The following is a 24,923-nucleotide window of genomic DNA, read 5'->3' as shown; positions in this document are numbered from 1 at the left end:
ACACTGATCAGATTAAACATAAATTTAAGAAAAACGCTACATGTTAATTTGTTTATAAAAAGAGGTTTATGTGATCATACAAACCATACTTGCAAGATCATATATGTCTGATTTAAAGATCTAATCATTTTCATTAGGCCTTACAACTAATATCAACTGCATTAGTCACAACACTTCCCAAGCAAGATATGGTTAAGGTTCTTCACACAAAAAACATTTTTACAAAATGATTATAAGTTGAAGTAGCCGACCCTCATAGTTTGTTTTTAAGTACCTTTTCGACAGCTTGCAATGAAAACAAATGGTTTTGCTTGAACGAGAAATCTTTTTCAGTAAATAAATAAAGTATGTTTTAAAATCAGTTTTTAACATTTGAACTACTTTTTTCTCGTTGATAATGCCATGTTTTTAAAAATACAATGATCAGATTAAACATAAATTAAAAAAAAAACACTACATGTTAATTTGTTTATAAAAAGAGGTTTATGTGATCATACAAACTATACTTGCAAGATCATATATGTCTGTTTTAAAGATCCAATCATTTTCATTAGGCCTTACAACTAATATCAAGTGCATTAGTCACAACACTTCCCAAGCAAGATATGGTTTAGGTTCTTCACACATAAACATTTTTACAAAATGATTATTATTTGTTGTAGCTGATCCTCATAGTTTGTTTTTAAGTACCTTTTCGACAGCTTGCAATGAAGACAAATGTTTTTGCTTGAACGAGAAACCTGTTTACGTAAACATAAAAGTATTTTTTGGACTTCGGTTTATAACATTTTAACTACTTTTTTTCTCGCTGGATAAGGTCATGTACTTAAAAATACACTTATAAGATTTAACATAAGTTAAAAAAACACTACATGCTAATTTGTTTATAAAAAGAGGTTTATGTGATCATACAAACCATACTTGCAAGATCATATATGTCTGATTTAAAGATCCAATCATTTGCATTAGGCCTTACAACTAATATCAACTGGATTAGTCACAACACTTCCCAAGCAAGATATAGTTAAGGTTCTTCACACATAAACATTTTTACAAAATGATTATTATTTGATGTAGCTGACCATTTGTTAATAAGTACCTTTTCGACAGCTTGCATTAAAAAACAAATGATTTTGCTTGAACGAGAAACCTGTTTACGACAACATAATAATGTATGCTTTGGAGATCGGTTCTTAACATTTTAACATTTTTTTTCTCGTTGGATAAGAAACTCCGTACTTAAAAATAAACTACTCAGATTTAACATAAGTTAAAAAAATACATGTTAATTTGTATCATTTTTTTGTTTTTGATTTTAAGGCTCTATTTGTATTCCCTATTTTATGCATGACGAATTGAAACGAACATTACTTATTTACAGATCTATACACATCAACATGGTTTGTTTCTTGTAGTGAAATAATAATTAAAACACTCGTTGAATGAAATTTAGAAATTGACATGTTCAACAATTTTTTAAATAACTATATATTCATCTTTAACAAATGTATCCTTTGAGGTTCAGTCTAAATAATTAAGGTTTTAATTATTTTAAGAGGCATTTCTGTTAAATATAACTGAGTTGTTGAATCTGTGCGTCGTCCGTTTAATTTAGAGCTTCTTTGTTAGAAATCAGATCAGCAGAAGGGTCATTGATGCTTCAACACCAGCTGCGTCTGAAAAGTAACAGATCACGATAAATTTGAAGAATAAGTTAAATGTTAACATACCAGGTACAACACTGATTAATAAAGAGTTTGCGTGAATGACACAATGCAAAACTTGTCAAACTTGACAATCTTAGTTTTGCGTAAAGATTTGTTTTAAAAATGTAAATATGATCATTTGACTTCATTCTGTGCAAGCGCAATATAAAATCATTCATCCGTGACGTCGGTCGCTTTAGTACTGGGTTAATTCTTTTGCAAGTGGAATTGGTTAAAAGCGATGATTCTATTTTTGTTTTTAATTTCATCACCAGGAAAACATAACATTAATTAAAACAAGTAATATCTATAAAAAAAAGATATACGGCGTTGATTGTGGTCAGTGTTGATGAACGATCAAAAGTTATATCTATGAGATCAAAAATAGCGAATGCCTTTTTTCTTCGCAGTTCATAGCTGCATCACACGCACATCAATTACGGGGTGTTGCGCCAGATTTCGTGGCTTATTTCGCTGTATTAGTTCTTATTGATCAGAAATCTATATTTAACTAATAGAAATACACAAGAAAGCATAAAGGTAAGCCGGCAACACACGAATCATCCGAACATATTTGAAATATTTATACGCGCGTTTGAACAGATATGTTTTTTGTGGTTTGACGGACATTGTCATTTGACTCCATTATTTATAGTATCGTGAATCATAACGCTCATTAAATTGGTCTACATGGTTGAATGTTTCTAATTAAAATAATCAAAACTGGTACGTATCTTGCAATTGTTGAAAATACATTATAATCTATGCTTGGAAAACCACAATAATATCACCGAATATCTTCCTTTTATATCTGTCTGATAAAATTAACTTCAAATGCACATATTTAACGCAATTATCGCCTGTACGCAGGCCAGGCCCCCCCCCCCCCCCCCCCCCAGCTGGCCGTCAAGTAAGGATTTTTTTAATAATGGGCCTACTGCTCATGAAAGGACCCATTGTACACTTTCAATCAATACAAAATAGGAAATGTGTTTTATTGTCCTGATAAACAAGGGTATAAGCGCTATTGTACGCGCCATTGGAGATAAGCCCCTAAGCTATGTTTTATTGTACACACATCCCTGATCAGTCAATTGTACGGAATCCGGATAGTGTCATCTATAATCTCGGCGGCGACGCACGATATTTTATTTTTCAGATATTGCCCTAGTAACCGAATCTCGTGTATCGCGGTCAAATTTCAGACCGCAACACTAGACACACGAAGCGATACTCGATATTTTTCTTCGTGTGTCTAGTGTCGCGGTCTGAAATTCCATAATTTCACTCAGAATCAATGGATCAATAAAAGTCAAACTTCATCCGTAAGTCATATAGGTAGAATTACACACCAAATATAAAGTCAATATCGAAAATAAAGTTTGAAAATGAAATGCCGGCCGGACCGTGCTATATGCCACCCGACCGGGGCATTATAATCAGGTCAATTTCAGAAAGAGTTCGCAAAAAAACGTCAGGAAAACGATTTATAGTATAAAGAGAAATTTTTTAGTTGAATGCCCATAACTTCGCCAAATATCAATGGTCCGAAACGAATTCCACACTATCTGATGGTCATGAAGGTAGACTCACATACCTAAAATCAGCTCAATATCTTAAATATTTCCGTCAAAAACTAGAAAACAGTTATTATAGAAAAAAAGGTCCAATCTAATGTCGCAGTTGTAGACGATTTTGATAGTTGATCCGTGTTAATGATGGGGAAAGTAAAACTGTGTAGTAGATTATAAACATTTCATTAGGAATTTACTTTGAAACTTTTTAGGCGGTTTTAATTCAAAGAGAAAATAGTATAATGGTTATATGTCAGTCATACTTTATGATACATTTCTTAAGAAAGGTTTTTGATTTTCAAAGTTTGCTTTCTTTCTTCATCAAACGTCAATAATTTCTGGCATTTAATATTTTAAACATTGGTGTGAATTTCACACCAATGTTTAAAGCTTTATACTTCACGAAGGTGCTGATTGACTTGTTATATTCCATAAATTTATATAACAAAATAAGTTGTGTAAGCTAAGATGAAAATACATGTATTTGAAATTGTTTTGAAATAGACCGTAAAACACGTCAATATATATATTTCGAATTAGGCGGTAAAACACGTAAATGTTTAAAGATTAAAACAAGCCGTCGTTCCAGCAGTAGACTCGGTTCCTCACTTAAATGCATTGCATGCCAACCCGCAAGGCATCTAGGTCAGTTCGCGGTCAGTTACGGCAATCGTTATATAAATGCTATCGCAGGACCGTTCCCAGGAATTTTTGACTGGGGGCCAACCGAGGAGAGTGCGGGAGGGGTCTCCCCGCCATACATATTTTATTAATTTGGCACTATTCATGGTGAATTTTAATGCTTACACTACTTATTTTGTAATATAAATTTATGCAATATCGTAGTAATTACCAAATATGAGAAAACAGCCCTTAAGTAGAAATTCTCTTGCGCTAACAATCTTTTAAATCTAAAGGGGAACTCACAAACTGTATTGATGTCGAGAGTTGAGTGTGAAACTGCGTTATCTCTCAAGCATTATCATTAGAGATAACATTGATACATGCTGAATACGAAGTTAGCATCGTTGCTAAACGAACTGTAGTATCCCTGTTAGTACTCTATACTTCCCCAAAAAATAAAGTCGATTGTATGACATTATTAATGTAAATGTGGAAATTGTTTGTAGATTGCACGTTTTTTTACTTCGAAAAGTTTCAGGCCTACCGGCGGGAAATTTTATATTCGAATTGATTGGTCGCTTACAAAGTCAGGTGCAGGTGACATCTTTCGTATAGACAATCCCAGAAATCGATTACTCCCGGATTACCGCCCCTGGCGCCGCCATCTTGGCACTGATTAACAACGACGCGATTTTATTAAATGTATTTGAAGATTAAGAAGGCTTCTGTTATCGATACAATAATCATATAACAGTTCGTATGTTTTAAATAAATATTTTTATTAGGTCCATCTGCATTGTTAAAGAGTCATAAAACCTGAGACGAAGATCTACGACCTTGATAAAACTCAGCATGAATTAGGCCTTTATTGTCATTTGCCATGTTATTAGAATGTGAGGCATGGTATCTTATCTTTATAACAGCATCTACACATATGGTGTCACAGACATCAATTAACACTTTTAATTCACCATTGGGACATCGTCTCCCACTGAGGGAATGCTTTCGTTCCTCAATCGCAGATGGTGTTTATTTTACCATTAATTAATTAAATTAAATTTACAATCCGTAATTAACGAAGAAAAACATCACTGCGTTCTTGTTTTAATAGTTTATTTTAAATCTTAACTGTAAAGTGAACAATTAAGAAATAAATCGATACGTTGACGGAATGTAGCGAACATTATTGGGGCTATTTAAGTTTACGTATGACTACGTAAGTGTCATGTTGAGCATTTTAATGGTACATTTAGATTGTATTAAGAAATTAAGTAAAATATATAAGAAAGTAAACACATAAGTAAATATTTAGAACAAAGCAAACACAGTTTGTTCAGGCTACAGACTTTGATTCTACTATTAGAATGGTATTTAAATGATAAAATAAAGATAAAGTTATAAGCAAAAATAGATATTCACATTGCAATTAAAAAAACCTGCCATGTTCTGATATCTTACACATTTTCGCTAATGAATATCACCTGGACTAGTACATTTAAATCACAAACATATTTTCCGGCAAGAGATTTTTGTTTGAAAGCGATTTTTAAATAAAATATATTAAATAAACACAACAAAGTTTTAGACTTGACCATATACTTTTTAATAAGAAAAGTTTGCCACTACATGAAATCTTACATAGTTTCGCTTATAAATATTTCCGGAATAATTTTAGTTAAAATCACAAATTTTATTTTGGCTAGAGCTTTATCATTACCTTAAAAATGATACTTTAATAAGCAGTATTATTAAAGAATTAATAAATCTCTAGAAAAACAAAGATATGTACTATTAAAAAAGTCTGTCTCGGTATTGAATGGTATACATTTTCTTAGTGAGTATATCAGGAACTTTCCCGGTATATACTTTTTTTATAAAGAAAGTATAACGTTTTAATCAAAGGAAGATATCTGATTTTCAAAGAAATTGTATATCTCGGTAATAAATCTTAAAATATTTCGCTTAAAAAACATCTCTGGAATTATTAACTTTAAAATTCACAAAGTTTTCATCAGACTTTATATGCGAAAATAACCTTAATAATTATCTTCGAATAATAAAATTCAATAAAGAAATAATTGTGTTTTAAACAAAAGGCATAACTGAAAGGATTTCCTTAAAAATAACAGCAAGTTCGGCCTTACTTATTACGTGAAGAATTTGACAGATAAGTTCTAAATCGCTGTTATTTGTCAAATTCTTTAGTACCAAAATGGCGGCGGGGTCACGTGATAGCCAATATGGCAGCGGTCAATTTATCGATTCTGGGATTGTCTATACAGCTGCGCCGAAGAAAGATAGGCTGGCATGCATATTGAGTAGAGCAATTTGCATGTTGCAAGCTATCTACCCTACGAGCTTTAGCTTCCGATCGTCACGGATTTTATCGTGAGCTCATATATATATATATATATATATATATATATATATATATATATATATATATATATATATATATATATATATATATATATATATATATATATATCTTGCATTCTTGCAACACCATTATAATTCATGTTAAGGAAAAGCAGTTACAACAGACGTTTTGTTTCTATCAACTGAAAATGAAGACCGCATGGTGAGATAGATCTAAAATGCTATAAATTATCTTAGTTCTTTATGATTGATGTCTACCATATATTTTTCAAACGAATACACTTTCGAAGTATCCATATCAGGAAACGACTTACTAGATTTAGTACATTTTCCGTCGACCCAGAGAACATAGTCGGTGTTACAGATGCATCTGTCCGTGGCCTGGTTTCCAGAACCCATTAAGTTGGCACTGTGCATAAAGAAAGAATATATGGCTTAATAGTAAAAACGAAATTTACATGTCAATTCCGTAATTGTTGTAGTATATTTTGACTTTACCTCATCACTGGTTTTTATACTTATATTTTTGGTTTTATTTATTATGCAAGTTCTTTGAATATTGTTAAATATAAACGTATCTATATTGCATGCAAGGCAGGATGCATGGAAACGCGTTTGTTACACACTTTTTGAAGCAGTTGCCTCCATTGTCGAATATTTCATAAACTGTATGAGTAGTTGATTTCATTAGTATTGTTTTATACATAATTAAAATCTGTATTTTCTATTGTCTTTGAAATTTTTATTGAACTAAATATTGATTTATAAAAAGTATAAACAAACCGTCGTTTCTGATTTGGAAGAATGTTACTTAAATCCAAACTGTGTGCATATTATCCAATTTGTTTCCACAAGAAAAAACGAAAATAATTTATCACGTATTCGTAAACACGAACTGGCTTAAAATTCGGACTGTGTCAAAGAAAGCGTACGAGTTGCGAGTTGAAATCCAATGAGCCAATTTTATAGGATCAGCATTGTTAATAAATTTGACATATAGAGCGTAACAACAACAGCGATACTTGCTTGCTCAGCCTTGAACAAATGGTAGTCACAAATAAAAGGACTAATTGAAGGTTTGAAAGTCACAAATAAAAGGACTAATTGAAGGTTTGAAAGACGTGATTGACCGAACGTATTTATGTTGACATGAAGATAAACCTTAATAACTATTGAAAATGTTCAACCGACACGCTCGTTGTATTATCGGGTTTTCGTTTATTTTAGGCTTTAAGTAAGTTTTGAATATACATGTCTTGTAATCCCCCCAAGTATTTCTTTTACATACAAATGAAGTTTATTGAAAGCAGCGCGAGAACCGTTGATATGAATACGATAAGAAAGGGGTGCCTATACTGATCAATATCCTGAGGGCGTTAGTATTCAAACATCCGACCGAATGGGAAGTTTATTTTAATTCCCGTTTGCATAATTCAGAAGAGGCTGTTTCCTTGGAGACTTAATTGTTAAAGTATCAAGCACTAAACCATTACAAACAGGCACAGTTTTTTAACGGACGCCAATCTCTGGTTGGTGTTGCACATATATACGCGGGTCCTAATTTGCCCTAATTTTAAACATTAACCGTGTTTTTCCTTCTAATTAATCTCATCTAGTCAATACGCGCTGAAGAGGGATATTGTGGTAAATCTATACCCGACGCTTAACGGTCTGCGTCGTTCATCGTGAGCTCGTCATCACTACACATACCACGTTTCGTTCATCCAATATGGATGACACATGGTCAGAGTGTTTTTGTGAGAATATCTTAACCACGGTTGAAACAAGTTCATGTGTTTAAAACAATATGTCACCAAATACATCATCTACCATAACAAGAGGGTCTAAAGGTGACATTCAGAAACTTAATTTTTATGTGCAGATTTTGTGATGCTTGTGTGTGTTTTTTTTTTAATATTTTCGGAGACACAGATAGAACGAGTTAAAGTTTTTTCTATGAAAACACATTAACATCGACCATTTAATGGCTTAAACATGGATGCAGATTTGAAATTTAAAGCAATAAAGCAATATAATTGTACTTAAAATCATAAACCATGACCGATGTGATATAATATTTGTTACCAGCGAATCGGAACCATAGTTCTATAATATTAAAGGATTTCAAACAGAAATAAAAAAATCTGAAGGCAAATAATGGACTTTGTGGTATGAGGGTCCAGAATACACAACACGACGATTGATGCACACTTGATCAGCAGATTGGGAAAGCGTCATATCTTGCTTAGAATTAAAAATACTAAATTATCAACAATTTGAATTCCAGAGCAACTGAGAATACAAAAACGAGACAGGGGTCTGTTATTTCAGAGATTATTATCGTATCGTACTTTGAATCCATAAATAGCTAACTATAATAAAATTCAAGTACCGGTAGCTGAGATAATGAAATTAGTAACGTGTACAAATAGGAAGATTTAAATAGTTAAATATTAAGCTGCAATAATACAACTCCAAGCCATTGACCCTCCGGATCGCTTGGAATTGCAACTTTTTTTCATATTTACTATTAAATCGGTAATATTAATCGGCCTAATTAAAATGGGTAAGTTTTTGCAATGGACAACGCCGAGTATTTCGAATTTAAAAAAAAATGTATCGACTATCTGTGGAAACCTCCACAATGTAGATCTCGTTTCTTATTAACCATTCGTGATACTCCGTATATCTCTGAAACCTCAAAGATAAAACGAATAGTCTTTTCAAAACTTTTGCTTTCGGTTTGATAGCGTTTTTTATATCAAGTTTTTGTTTTGATCCTTTCTCCATAAATGACACGCAAATTGGTGTCGATGGTTACAGTTACGTTTTGTGTTTTGTACGATGTATTCGGTTGATTGAACTAGATTTTATAGACATAGGTGAGTCATACGTTTATATGTGTTTGGTTTTATCAAAGAGAACGTCTGTCACAGCCTTATTTCGGCGTGACTTAAGCTGACGACATTATATGTGTTGTGACCGCAAAATTTCTTGAAGAGGATATGCTCAAATCATTCACTAGGATAGAATGCTATTACAAAGCCTTTTACGCGTAGCCACATGCTATGCAAAGGCTTTCCCCTTAACAATATGCTATAACAAAATTACCACAAACCAAAAGGCTTTTCCCTGTAGCAACATGTGCATTTTGTTTTCATCAATGAAATGAGACATCATCAACGAACCTTGGGACAATGTGTCTGCTTACCAAAGATCGCGATATAATTTAATAATTAATTTTTAAAAAATCCGATCAACTTAAAACATTAAGGAACGCAATTTCGTTACCGAAAACTCTCTCTACTTTTAAATGGCCCTTACAGTGGACACTAAGAAAATCCGCTTGTAATAACAGGGACCTTTTAACATGTGGGTAAATTGACAAAATTGAAATAAACTTTTTCAAACTTACAAATTTTAGTTTTATTTATGATATTTGCGAGGACTTAGTAATGCTGAACATTTTCCATGCTCTAAAATATCAGTTATATGCATCTTTTGTCGATTTAAAACCTGAAAATTGTAAATGTTTACAAACGTAAAACGAAAAAAAAACCTTGGAGAGCTCTGTTGCTCTGTTGTTATCGTTATAGTTTGTGACATTACGATGAGTGTTTATATAAAGTATAAAATTAACGTTTCAATTCGTGAGCACGGGTGGTAATGTGGTGTAGGAGTCAGTATTTTACTCAAAGGGTCAGTGGTTCGAGCCCAGTTGAAGATTACTTGTTTTCTTTCTTTGATTGTATTTATGTTTTATATTTGAGCTATTTAGTGCCCATGTTTACATCTATCAAATATTAACTTCAAATTCAACTTCATATTAAGCCAAAATATGAGAACAGTCCCCATTAATAGTATAACTAAATAATACTATACAAGAAGATATAATGGTATAGCAAGCAAGAAGCCACGAGTTAGCTTAGTCGGGATCTCGAGATAGCCAAAATTCTCTCATGTTGTGTTTAATGCACCCGTCCTTTATTTACTGCGCTGCGCTTTTTTAATTGCACTCCTCTTTTATTAAGTTTTTTTCTATCTCGTGGCCACGACACAGCCACGAGTTAGTAAGTCGTGGTCTCAAGTTACTAAGTTGAGGCCACGAGATAGAAAAAAGAGGAGTGCAATTTATAAAAAAGAAGTGAAGGTCACCTCTATGTCATCGTAGGAATTAGAAAAATATTTTATTTTTTTTTAATTTTATATTAATTTGCAAATGCGGCAATTAGAATGTTAATATCGTTACTCGATCTGGTTATATGGCAGAGAAATGCACGTGGATGTGCGGCTGATATGATTGGTTATTATTTTCATATGGAGATCGGGTTGTTGACTTGCGAACTCAGTGTTAGGTAATTGTTTTTGACAGTGAGTGTGATTGGCTGTTTTTCCATATAAACATTGGTTGTTGAGAAAGTGATCGTTGAGTGGCATTATAAGGTGGTTGTGTTGGCTGTGGAACTCGGTTTGGGAATAAAGATACCGTGTCTGAAATATCGACATAGGCTTGGGTTTGTGCGATATTACAAGTTTGATTGGTGAGGTGGAATCTTTAAGAAGAGCTGCTTGTGTAGGGTTTGCTGTTTTGCATATTAGAAAAATAATGATATTATTGACAAAAGTAATTAATAGATAGCTTGATTTTCCCAATATTTACTGTGACAGTTTGATATTGTTTTAAGCTTCGCACTCTTGTGTATTAAAATAAAAGTCCGAATTAAGGATATAGAAACAAACATATTCTTATTTACTGGTTTTACAAGTATACAAAAAATAATATGTTTTGATCAATGATCAATTGATGCTAGTTAAACTAATAGATATATTCTTTGATTTGATGTGCGACTATTGGAGACAAAAATACTCTTATGTGAGCTAGAATTGCTATCAAAGTAATATTCTGTTCTTTTGTGCAAGTACTTAAGATATTATTTTACTGAGTCAACCTAAATCCTCATGTTATTGGTGTAAAATAGTGATGTTTCATTTTTATAATTCTGAAGGTGCATGAAGATAATCATGTAGGTATAAACTAATAAAGAATCAATAACCTTTTAATGTTATACTCTGTTATTATTTCAACATTGTATGAAGGGTTTTTAAGTCATTGTGTTTCCTTGAACTATAACAATAACGATACACTTTCTCAATGAAGACATCAAAATTGGAGTAATCAAAAGAATTCATTCAATTTGTGGTTAATATTGCCTCGTTATTTATCTCTGTGCCAGCGTTTTACATACGTGTTTAATAAATTCAAAAACAATATTAGCGCATCATAACATAAAATGTAAACAAATTTCATTGATCAAAAACAGTCAAATGTCTTGAGTCTTAGATGACATGTCGATTTCTTGAAATTTCTTAAAGATCATGCAAAGCATAATTGTATAATTATATAGTCAGATGCACGAGTGGTTTTTATATTACAATTTAAAGCCTATAATTAATCAAAACAGTGCGAATTTGATGTTAATTGTTCAGACCTTTTTGTTGGAAAGTTAAAAGGCAAGCTATTTCTAAATTGTTCTTCCAATAACAATTCCATATCCAGTTTAATGTCTTTGAACACATTCGAATATAACACTGCTAAACTGTCAAGCGATATCAAATATAATTAGAGTTCTCAACTTTGCGTAATGTGCATCTTTACCCACTGTTTTATCGAGCTTAACCTTTTAAAGGGGCCTTTTCACAGATTTTGGCATTTTTTAACTTATTCATTAAATGCTTTATATCGATAAATGTAAACATTGGATCGTAAAAGCTCCAGTAAAAAATCAAGAATAAAATTAAAAAAAGGAAAAGAACATTGCCCGGAACAGGTTTCGAACCAGTGACCCCTGGAGTCCTGCCAGAGTCCTGAAGTAAAAACGCTCTAGCCTACTGAGCTATTCCGCCGAGTAAACGTACTTGACGTATTTTATACCTTATATAAGCAATCTTCGTAGTTTCACAAAATTTAACGACAAAAACAGAACTCTCCAAATTATTCAATCGTTTCGCGTTGCAACGCTTTATAATTTTTAGGTTTTAAAATCGTCAAAAGATGCATATAATGGCTATATTAGACCATGGTAAATGTTCAGTATTACTGTTTCCTCACAATTATCATAACTAAAACGAAAATGTGCGCATCTGAAACAACTTTTTTCAATTTTGTCAATTTACCAAAGCGTGAAAAGATCCCTTTAAACATGTTCGCTAGTGTGTGTGTTTGCGTGTGTATCTAATGGCAGATATGCAAACATCAGAGGGGGTAATCACGTGATGATCTAAAGGAAATCAAGATGGCGGCGTCCGTTCCGAAACAGGTATTTTTCGCCGTTTTATACTCTTTATTACTTTAATTTAATTATTAAATGCAGCTCACTTTCCAGCCAATACAGCAAGAAAGTGATTAGCGTTTATTTCGTAGTAATATTCGTTTTATATCTCGACTTTACCCTGTGCACACTTCCTTAGCGGGAGCCGTTCACCATGTAATTTGTGATCTTTGCTGGGTTTCACTTATTGAATTACTGTCCTGCATACACCTAGATGCATATTTATATTTTTAATCCGTATACGAGTATGCTGTTTATGTTTATAAAGCGGTCTGGTATGAGGTAGATGTCTTAAACCTGTCTTATACAGTTTTATTAACCAGAATCGTGCATGATCTAAATGGGTCCCAGATTTGATATGATCACAAAGGGGTCCCGTTTTTAGGAAACAGCAAATCCTCATTTGATACTTATGTTTTAAGGTCATTTACGTCCCGGTATTCACACAGGTTGCAGCTATATATGCTTGTGTGTGTGCGCGCGCGTGCGTGCGTGTGTAAAGTGATGCGTATTTAGGCTTAAGGCAAAATTGTAATGTTACCCTTAGTTGTTGATTTATTTTGCTAGGTTTTGCTAGAAATATTTCATGTAATGTTAAGATGTAAACACGTAAAATAATAATGATCAAACCGAAATTTTCAGGCGAATATGGCATCGACCTCAAGCCCTTCAAGCACGGCGCGTCTCTGCACTGAGTGTGGCCGACTGTTCAAATCAAGGATAGGCTACAGCCGTCATATCAGACAGCACAATGGACAAGCCCCATACCGGTGTTGTGGGAAAATGTTCTTTGACAAGGACAAGCTGAAAATGCACAGGTATTGCAGATCATCTCGTGAAATAGATCTCGATTTTACTTGTATTTAATAGATCTCGGTGTGTCTGTACCTTTTTATACATAACACAAGTTGTTATATTATAAGACAAGTTGCTATCAACTCTATTACTATAAATACGTGTACCTCTTGTGAATATATTGTATGATGAATATCGATGATCGTTTTTCGTTGTTAAATGTCTATAAGCTTGTGAGCTTTGTATTCATAATTTATAATCGATAATTATTAAAGTACAGTGAGTGGTATTCAAAGCATACGTTGTCACAAATGTATTCAGCTAGCGCACAAGCTATATAAGCCCGAGTTGTTGAAAATCCAACAATTTCTAACACGTTACATCTATCATTCTATTTTTTTTTACAGAAATCATATTCACAGAGAGGCGGCCCGCGAGGCATGTTCACAGTGCGGGAAACTGTTTCGCCAACAGGTGAAAAAGCACGTGACTGTTACACAACGATAGTACAGGAAACTTTACCTGCGACACGTGTGGTTCACAGTACACGTCAAAACAGGGCCTACAAGACCACAAAGCTAGTCAGCACGAGGATCGTGCGGCGAATGCCTGCCAATGCGGTAAATAATACCGACACGCAACAAATCTGTACAGGCATACAAAATCAAAAAAGCACTTAACATATGTATCGAAACAGTTATAACTATGTATATGCTTTTTATGTTATTTTATGTGTATTTCCTCTTAATTAATTGATCTCACATATTTGGTCTAATGTTGTTGAAAATTGTTATATATACTTGATCTCTTATACATTGATTTATGTGATTTAAAGCTGTGATTTTATGTTAATCTCATTTATATATTGATTGATGTGATTTGAACCTGTGATTTACTGTTATATTGTGCAATTGACAACCAATAATACTCAAATATTGTTTTGAGTCGCTTTACTCTTCTTGTCTGAATTTAATGGATAATTTTATTCTGATCAGTGATCTGAAATTCTACCCATGGTGTATCATCTGTTTTTTTATAGTTTATAATATGTTTTGAATGAAGAAACGAATTAAAATAATAAGACATTACTTTTTTTCTTGATATATAACTTACACAGGGTGATTGCAAAATGATTTATTTTGTATACATGTAAATATATATTAAAAGTAGCACATAATACAATTAAGACAATTAATAAAGACAATGCGAATGCTAGTTTTACACTGTTATAACACTTAAGAGGTCAACAAATTTGAAGTTAAAAGTAAGATGTAATTCCTGTTGTCTCCAAGATAGAGTTGAAATATCTTTGAAATAAAAAATATCACTAATGAATCAGTTTTGTCAATATCAGTGAAGTATACCCACGAAGGTATAAGTTATAAAATGGGCATCATTTGGAATAAGAGAAAATTATATTGGACGTTTCATTCTTTGGTGGGTGGAAACAATGAAGATGTGTGTTGACAGATCTAAATAAACCTATCAGATTCATAATTATCTAAGACTTTAAGCAGACAGACCTACAGTTAACACAGATTATAAACACCGTATGAAAACTGGTGTTTTGCATACAAAAAATGTAATACATATAAACGCCAAAATTAGGATGCACGGCCCGTTTCACTATATGTCAATGGTCAGTTAATTGTTAATAAAAATGGAAAAAATGGTACACTTACGTATTAATAAAGTCTTAATTAAAGATATAGAAATGTAAGTTGGTATACACATTTTACAATGTGGGGCTACTACTATATGTTCATGTGATAAACCTAGAATATACAAACACGGCAGTGACAATTGAACATGGTACATGTATGTCGATGCAAAAATAATGCACACTTTTATTTTTTAAGGCTTTTCACCAGCGTCACTTAAGTATTATTTAAATACTGTCACAGTCATTTTACTCTATGCCCATTATTTTGGTTGGCAGCATTTTGCTGTAGTTAGTTCGGGCCTTCTCCCAGCGCACCCAATAGCCCCTTTCTGAACAGCATTTCTTTCCGTGGCGACATGGTCAATTCTTTTCCGCCCAGGCAATCGCTTCCTTCCGGGCTAATCGCTTCCTTCCAGGCTAATCGAACGCGTGGTCACTGTCATTATACATTAAAATAGATATTAATTCATTATACGTTAAAATGAGGATAAATGAAGTGCTAAATAAAATTAATGGCATATGCAACATGAACATTATTGGCAACTAACGTAAGTTTATTTCAGAAAGATTTGATAAACTGTTGTAATGTATTGGTAGGCTGAAGAAACATTACTTAAACACTACATTTAAAGGTGGGTTAACACAATGCTTATTGTTTAGGCCGGTTAGCTCATTTCATGGACCGCTCGATAGCAAGTCAAGGATTCGAGGTAGATCCAGCTCGGCACTTCATCCCGATATTAATGGTGATTATTAAATTAAGACAAATACCCTCTGTAACTAGTTCATACTTACATACCTTGCAGTTATTATTCTTGCGGAAGCCCTTTGGTAGGCCACACGTTTTCCCGTAAAAAAGTGTTTTAAAAACCTTAAAGTCATGCGTAATTTTTAAATAAAAGGGAGCAGCATTCACAAGTTGTGTTTGGTTTTGATTAATTAGATCTGCTAAGTTTCGTTCTAGTTAACATGTATCTTGTCTAAATACTTCTATAGCGTTTACTTTTACACCAGAAGGGCATTCAACGACCTCACGTTTTTCGGCTGAAATCGGGATCCCGTTGTGATCATCTCAAAAGCGGGACCCGTTTAGATCTTAAAACATTTTAAGTTCTTATTACTTGAAAAACGATTCGTACACATCTGTATTTTACCAAACACATTAAGAAACATTCAAAGAATAGTCGTATATGGATTATAAATACAAATATGTCTCTATTTGTATGCAGAAGCGTTATTTCACAAGTGAAACCCAGCAAAGATCACAAATTACATGGCGAATAGCTCCCGCTAAGGAATTGTGCACAGGGTAAAGTCGAGATATAAAACGAATATTACTACGAAATAAACGCTAATCACTTTCTTGCTGTATTGGCTGGAAAGTGAGCTGCATTTAATAATTAAATTAAAGTAATAAAGGGTATAAAACGGCGAAAAATACCTGTTTTGGAACGAACGCCGCCATCTTGATTTCCTTTAGATCATCACGTGATTACCCCATCTGAAACATGCGCGCCGGCATTTGCCAATTTGAACTTTGTGTCTGAATTTCGACGACATTTGGCGCGGCCATATTGTAAGAAGTTCAAATTAGCGAAAATTGTACCAGATATTGCTTTATGCGATACATCGTCTGCTGATTCAGTGTTTCGCATGCAAACAACGGCGTCCCCATCCGTTAATGACTGCCCAGTTTTAGACCTTCATACAGACCTTCATACTGCATATAAATATTTATATAATTTCAGAGTTATGAGAATATTAATAGCTTTATTGCTTAGGTTACATAAAATTCAAGCACATTCAGAATTCAGAATGCGCATTAAGGAAGGCATTAAAGCTAATAAAGCTATCTTGCAAAGTTTAAGATACTAGTTTGGGAGTTTTTTTTCGAACGTGCATTTATGATGTTTTTTAGGAATATACCACATAGGAACTTAATATTGGGAGGGATAATTATCACTGATGATTCCATACGAACTTTAAGTATGGGTTGATAACTCTCACTCTATACGAATCATCGCTCTATTCAATACTTGAATTATATATCAATACATAAAAATTTACTTCTTATAATAAAATTCCCTCATTTACAAAATAGTAATCACGTCTTGATTTTTACAAATTTATTTAATTGCTTTAAACACCAATGTTGTTTCCTTATATTTTATGTTTGTAGGATATTGATCGCACGGGTATTATCTTAATAGGTTATTTCAACGGTGGCCTTTAGTAGTAAATTAAACATTACTACAGTAGCGTGATAAACTCGATCGTGCGTTAAGCGAAACAGTTTGTTGCTTGTCAATATGATCAAAATAATTGCTGATTGCTGTTATAAGAGACCATAACAGTGTTATTAAAATACCTTCATAATTATGTTTCGTTAGTAATGTCAACACACTAAGAATATCAATTACACCACGTATTGAGGACTAAAGTACCATGTCAATAACTCAAAGTGCGATATATGGTCAATTATCTGCTTGTACAAAAGATAATAATCTTTCCGAAACTTTGTTGAAAAGATTGGGGACTAGGTTACATTACACCAATTTATAAAAGTGGTGACCCAAATCAATCAGAAAACTATCGCGGAATAATCCTAAATAATATACTATCAAAGATCTATTCACAAGTATTATTAAACCGAATAACTAAATGGTGCGAATTGAACAAATCAATATCTGAATTCCAATACGGATATCAAAAAAAAAAAAGTACGGTAGATTGTATTTTTATACTTAACAGTCTAATAAATAAAGTACTAAATTCAGGGCAAAACTATACAGCGTCTTTATTCATTATGCTAAATGCTATGATAGCATAAACCGCACACTATTATGGCAAAAACTGATATCGCAAAAAATTAGTACCAAGCTAGTATCCGCGTTGCGAGCTATGTACTCTTCTGTTAAGGCAGCTGTTAAAATTAAATCACAAATATCCGATCATATAACATCCCACACAGGAGTAAAACAAGGAGACCCGTGTTCGAGTATACTTTTTTTAATGTTCGTCAATGATATTGTAGAGAATATAAATGCAAACCTTGAAGGAATTATAACGAGTAACGACATTAAGTTTTTCTTGTTATCATACGCAGATCAAGTTTTATTTTCGACATCACCAACATCATTACAATCAATGTTGAAAGACATTGAAAACTACTGCATAGCGTCTCAACTTAAAATAAATACAAAACAAAAGTCATGATCTTTGAAAAAAGTAATCGCCATACAAATTACAGCTTTTACCTCTACGGAGAATTATTAGAAATAGTGACATCCTTCAAATACTTAGGTATAACACTATTTAAGCATGGTAAATGGAATAGAGCAGCCCAAACACTAGCAGAACACTAGCAGAACGCGTAAATAGAGCTCTACATAGACTATTCACTATTATAAATCAATACGAATTCTCAACACGCGAACAATTAAATCTATTTGATAAACTAGTCACACCGGCCCTACACTATTCAGCAGAAGTGTGGGGATTTGCGAAGGGTAAAGAAATCGAAAAAATACATACAAAACTACTTCGAAAAATCTTAAAAGTAAACACATCCACAAATCTAGCCGGCATGTATGGAGAATTAGGACGATACCCGCTATTAATAACACGCAAATTACATATATTCAGATATTGGTTAAAAATACTTAGATCGAGTGATAACAGTAACACAAAAACAATATATTCTGTAATATTCAATGATGCACAACAAAAGATCACATACAACCATCGAAAGTGGGCGTCACACATAAAAAACGCTCTTGACGAGCTTGGGTTAAGCAACATATGGGCAGATCAAACTACTATCACAAATCAAACAGATCAAACAGTCATCTTAAATACAATTAAACAACGTTTATTAGATAACTTCAAGCAAAGCTGGTATAGTGAAATAAATAATTCCCCTAGACTCATGAGCTATTGTAGATTTAAAAACACATTTGAGTTAGAACCATATCTTGATTTTATAACAAATAAGAAATACAGAACATCACTAACACGGTTTCGATTATCGTCACATAAACTGGAAATAGAAAGAGGTCGGTATAATAACATACTACGCGAAAATAGAAAATGCAAGATGTGCAACGGAAACGCTATAGAAAACGAATACCATTTTTTACTTGTTTGTCCTCTATATAGAGAAATTAGAAAAGAACATTTTAAACCATATTTTCAAAGGTGGCCAACGTTTAATAAATTTGATATTCTAATGCAGTCGGCAAATAAAAAAGACATTATAAACCTCGCTAAATATATTTTTAACGCTAATGAAATTCGTAATAATATAGACAATCAGTTATAATTGTTAACTCTTACAAGACTATAGCCAGCAATGTTATTTGATTTTTCATTGAATATGTTTGTATAAGTAAATAATTCTACAATTTCCTCGTGTAATAATTGAAGATATAATTATATTGATTACTGATGTATTACTGTCTTTTTGTAAACTTCTCTTAAATCATTGTATATATATTAGTATACACACTGCGTAACTTTTTGTTTTGTGGCAAAAAAAGCATTGTATTATGCTTATATGCTAATAAAAGTTGTTGTAGTTGTTGTTGTTGCATGGTATGATTAGTTAAAGCACTATTTATGTTACAATACTTTGAAGATATATGCCATTTTCCCTTTGGAAAAGTGTTACAGATGACTTTGTGCTTGACGGGAGACTATTCAATGCACAGCTGAACAGAAAATGAAATAAAGAAACATCAGAAAGATTATAATTGTTTATTTTTGTACTGAGCATTCGTTTATGGAAGGCAAAATATCAATTGCTTATGTAATAAAAGACAATTTAAACTGTTTTCTGCATGACGTATTTCATATTTCAACCCATTGTCAACAAAAGTTGATATTTCCAAGAATAGATTCTGCTGTAATACACGTATTCAATTGCAATTATTATTTAACGGAGGGAATAGGGACACACAATTATTTTGCCCATTATTTTATGACAGTGTTAATATTTGAACATATGAAGGCACTTTTGGAAAATACAGTCAAGTAACATATTGGTGAATGAAAACTCAAAAGTTATCTGTCATAATTGAATATAAACCAACTGGTATAACTAAATATTAGCTTTTTTTATTCGTTGCTCATCACGTCACGCAAAGTTAAAATGTGAATGAAATATGACTTACGGATAACTGAATGACAAGCTTATAATACAATGTGCATTACCATTTTGGCACTTAACTTCAAAAAGTTGCAAAATGTTTAGAATTTGAAGAGTGTGCTTTTAGAAATCGGGTACCTACGTTGAAATTAGATTCTGTTCGGTTTGTACACAATAGTTGTATACTTTCAAGTGAACACCATACTGATCTTTGGCCACCCTATGCAATAGAAAAAGTTCGTTGGGAGTGAGTATTTGCAGATTAAATCTAATCATTAAGTTACACATCCTGTAAAACCTGTCATGCTACCACCTGGTGTACTCTATCGTTTATATGTTTGAAAATGTGGAACAATACGTATGAGATGCAAATAAGCCGAAATAACAGATTATAACGTCAGGAGCACCATTGGTAACAACATTGACAAAAGATGAAGCAACAGTGTAGAAATATCCATAGCACAATGAGAATGATAATGTAGAAGGAGTCGGTAGCAATACATACACTTAGGGAATAGAAGCAACATACACAGATAGGAATGAATTGAACAAAACTAAAATACTAAATGTAATGTTGACGGTTATAAAATTGCAACCAAGAAGAAAACAAGAAATGTCAAATGTAAAACAAGAAACATTGTGTACTCTGCAAAATTAAAATTAGATGTAATTCTATTCATCTACCAAATAAGAATATTCTTAGCGCAAAAATAGCATGTGCATGAGAATAAACAACAACCAATTACATGAAATTGGTGAAATAAAATACCTTCAAATTCAGAAACCCTTTCAAATGATTAAATGCAATTACTGTAGTCTTGACATATTTCAAATACTTATAATTATATAAATTAAAAATATAGCAATTTAGCCTAGTACCGTATTACCGTTATCTCACGGACTAAGTTATTATGCCGATATTAAAGAAGGTACCTTACACAGAATATTTAAAATTGCGATCGTACCTCGTGAATATTCGAACTGAATTAAACCGGTTTGAACCTCCAGTATCTTGAATTGTAACAATGTGGTTTCAGTTGTTTTCATGGTTGTATTTGTTATGAGTTTTTGTTATATTTTATGAGTTTTTGCTGCGACGTTCTGTTTGGCAAAATGTCATGTTCCACAAAACAATTAAAGCACCTCGATTTACAATAACTTGTTTTTATGGCTGATGTAGGTGTATTTTACGTTTTTTTATTTGTACGTATAAAGTACGGTGACAATATTGACAGGTACATGTGAAGCATCACTCTAATGTGAACGGGCAGTGACGTAAAGCAGACAACTGATAAACACCACATCACTCTAATGTGAACGGGCAGTGACGTAAAGCAGACAACTGATAAACACCACATCACTCTAATGTGAACGGACAGTGACGTAAAGCAGACAACTGATAAACACCACATCACTCTAATGTGAACGGGCAGTGACGTAAAGCAGACAACTGATAAACACCACATCACTCTAATGTGAACGGACAGTGACGTAAAGCAGACAACTGATAAACACCACATCACTCTAATGTGAACGGGCAGTGACGTAAAGCAGACAACTGATAAACACCACATCACTCTAATGTGAACGGGCAGTGACGTAAAGCAGACAACTGATAAACACCACATCACTCTAATGTGAACGGACAGTGACGTAAAGCAGACAACTGATAAACACCACAGATTTATATAGAAATATGTACTGTTCTGAAGAGACGGAAATACATCAACCACTCTTACATACCGTCCCTAAATCCTTAAAATGGATTAACTATTCTCTACTTAGTATGACACACTATTTAAATTATACCCCACAACCTGTAGGTAGGGAGTTGGAATAATGTGCGCCACAGCCCATTCTGCACTAAGTTGAAAAAATGTGTTAAAATGTGCTGTAATTATAACATGCTCTTATAGTCGACTAAGAATTCTCAATAGTGTGTACATAAACACACAACGATCTCACGAGTAATTAATTACTGTCTTTATTACTATGTTGTTTTTTTTCACGCATGTATGAATTTTTATATTGATCACGATGAGCTGTAACATGCTTTAGTGAATACAAATATTTGATCTGTTCTTAAATTCCCACATCTGATTTGCAGGATGAAGTATCAAATGTCAAGTAATAAGATAATTTTATTCAAAGTTGCTTTTGTAAAGATTGACCTCTAAAGTAATTAAACATTTTTTTAAGAAAGTCGCCTGTTAGCTTTTAAGTTTGCATAAGTGTTTGTGTGGTACATAACAAGAGTTTCGATTTATGTTGAGGTAGCAGATTGCTTTTACTTTTATTGTTCAACATGCCTAATCCTGACTAAAATGAACCGGTTTAATGCGTTGGTACTAAAACAAGTTATAAAAAGCGCTTAATAACATAAATTATCTTTTAACTCATGCGTGTATTGAGATTCAGTCAGCTGAACGTGTGATCAGTGCTCACACGACCGCATAAACGAAGCTTAAATATCTTATAACCAAGACGATTCTCAAACGGCCACAGATAATTTGTTGATAATTTTACTAATGGGTTAACCTTTTCTCGTTAGTTAATAGACGTTGAAATTTGGTATTGATATGCATGTGATAAAATAAATAGTGTTGAGACCAGATTTTTAAAATACCACAGGTTAGTCTCACACGAAAACTTGTTTACGGATTCGTTCATTTTCTTCATTAAGGTTAAGCTATCCAATGTCTTTATTAGGTATTTTTCAACTAAACGACTATAAAAGGTCATGCATAATTAAATATTTAAAAATTGTATTAAAGAAAGATGTTGCGACGATCTGAAAAATTGATCACCAATCATCGCTAATAAACAGAACAGAACAGAACAAATATTTTATTTCACTTAAGCATATAACAGCTCATCGTGATGATTCAGAATAATACATGCATGCGTGAAAATAAAAGGCGTACACCGTTACCAATCGGTCATTTTTCCTGTACTAATTAAATGTTCAAGACTGTTAACAACAGTTAATATAATGCTAAGTTCAGACTATTTTGCATGTTTAAGTAAGCATTCGGAAAAAATGTAATATCATACAATATAAAAGAGTAGCTCACCAGTATGTGGAACTTGAATTTACAATCCGTAAACATCCAGGAAACAACCTGACTTGTCACTTTAAGTCCAATTATAATTGTCCAACACGATCCGCGGCGAATCCTCCCTGTCATCGGCAGAATTTAGAAGTCTGTCCGTTCAAATGTTTAGGCGCACAATTGAAAATGTATGTCCCCGGGGAAGAAAGACACGCAATCGGGTTATCCTTGGAGCAAAGAACGTCCGTCTTTTTCTAGGTAGGACTCCTCCTCCCTGGATACGTCGTGTGTCGGAATGTTGCGCTTGGAGTCCGGGTACGGTCGTCGGTTGTAAAAGCCGTGTACTATGACAACATCGGAACCGTGTGTCGACGATAGTCGAATATGTTTACTGGTGTCTGAATGTTGCGCTGAGAGTCGAGTAAGGCCGGTTGTACACGCCGTGTAACATGACACCATCCGAACCGTGTGTCGACAAAAGTCGCAGATATTATCTGATACGTTACAAAAACGAGTCAGTAGGTTGCGTCCAGGAGGTCCACGATTGTATATAGCCTAATTCGCAGTCGATGTTTATAGTACTTCTTCTCGTCTTTAAATAACGTTGGGCGCAATTGTCACTGTATGGGTTTTCATGTATATTTGTTGCGGTATGTTGCAGCCAATTCCCAATACGTGAAAACCAGGGTGGTTACAAAAACAACCCTGCAACGAACATAATATATTTCAAATATATCTATTAGCGTTCACGTCAAATAGCTGATCACATCATGATCTAAAATGCGCCTTTTTGTCACCTCCATGTCGCAACGACACATTTCATTGGTTAAGACATTTAAATATCATCTATTTGATAGGTTAACTATAAAATCAACTCATAACTGGTGTATGTGATAATGTACGAGTAATTTGTGAGCATTAGTTAACGTGAAACAATGGGGATTTGTACTAGTTTCTAATTGTGATCCACTATAATAACTTAAAGTAACTGCTACAGGTCTAGTTATGCGATAATTATACTTTATTTAAAATGCCGTTACCTTAACAAAGAATCGTCAATTAAATTATATACATCTACACGTAAATATACGATACATAATACAAATGTAAGTCCGGTAACATACTTTAAAAGGAGGCTCTTCAGCGTGTTTTTATTTAAATCTATCCAGAGTAGTTCCCCTTCGTAAAATTTACTTTAAATTGGGGGTAACAATGGGGAAACCAAAGATATCTAAAAATGGTTCCGGTAAAACAATAAACATTATCGATAATTTTCACTGTTATGTTTCACTGTTTGAAACAGTGAAATATCAGTTTATTTCACTAATAGTTATCTATAAACCATCGGAAAGCATAATATAATAAATAATAATTTATTGACTCACATCAATATTTTCTTTCATTGTGGATGTTATTGACTTGGGCAATAATCAATTCATTCACCAAATTATCAGTTAAAGTTACGTTGTTTTATTCCATTCAGACAACATTTACACTGGTATAATCAAACTATCAAATGCTTTTTGAAAATCGACGCAAAGCACATAAAACCTACCGCCAGGTTTGCACGTATATTTTTGAACCATGCATTGAAGAGTAAATAAAGTATCAATGGTTGAATATCCCTTGCGAAAACCGGCTTGTGATTCCGCTA

The 24,923-nt window shown here is 33.2% G+C and overlaps 1 protein-coding gene and 1 long non-coding RNA gene across 2 annotated transcripts; one reads left to right on the top strand and one right to left on the bottom strand.

The window, feature by feature from the left end:
- Window positions 1–1,116: 1,116 nt before the first annotated feature.
- Window positions 1,117–23,991, bottom strand: LOC127872972 (uncharacterized). Its single transcript, XR_008045871.1, has 3 exons — window positions 23,291–23,991; window positions 6,598–6,692; window positions 1,117–1,676 (listed from the first exon to the last, which is right to left on the bottom strand). It is a non-coding gene; the product is annotated as an uncharacterized LOC127872972 (long non-coding RNA).
- Window positions 12,536–14,344, top strand: LOC127872965 (zinc finger protein 154-like). Its single transcript, XM_052416490.1, has 3 exons — window positions 12,536–12,600; window positions 13,255–13,430; window positions 13,815–14,344. Exons 1-3 carry the CDS (start codon window positions 12,577–12,579, stop codon window positions 13,912–13,914), a joined length of 300 nt encoding a protein of 99 aa, XP_052272450.1. The 5' UTR covers window positions 12,536–12,576; the 3' UTR covers window positions 13,915–14,344.
- Window positions 23,992–24,923: the final 932 nt, after the last annotated feature.

This window comes from Dreissena polymorpha, chromosome 3, assembly GCF_020536995.1.
Source record: "Dreissena polymorpha isolate Duluth1 chromosome 3, UMN_Dpol_1.0, whole genome shotgun sequence".
NCBI classification, from domain to species: Eukaryota; Metazoa; Mollusca; class Bivalvia; order Myida; family Dreissenidae; genus Dreissena; species Dreissena polymorpha.
Note: the sequence above shows the minus strand (reverse complement) of the source record. Positions and strands in the feature narration are given on the sequence as shown.

Coding starts and splice junctions, on each gene's coding strand:
- LOC127872965 (XM_052416490.1), top strand. CDS start 12,577: ATGGCGGCGTCCGTTCCGAAACAG. Junction 12,601..13,254: donor CGGCGTCCGTTCCGAAACAG/GTATTTTTCGCC, acceptor CGAAATTTTCAG/GCGAATATGGCATCGACCTC. Junction 13,431..13,814: donor GACAAGCTGAAAATGCACAG/GTATTGCAGATC, acceptor TTTTTTTTACAG/AAATCATATTCACAGAGAGG.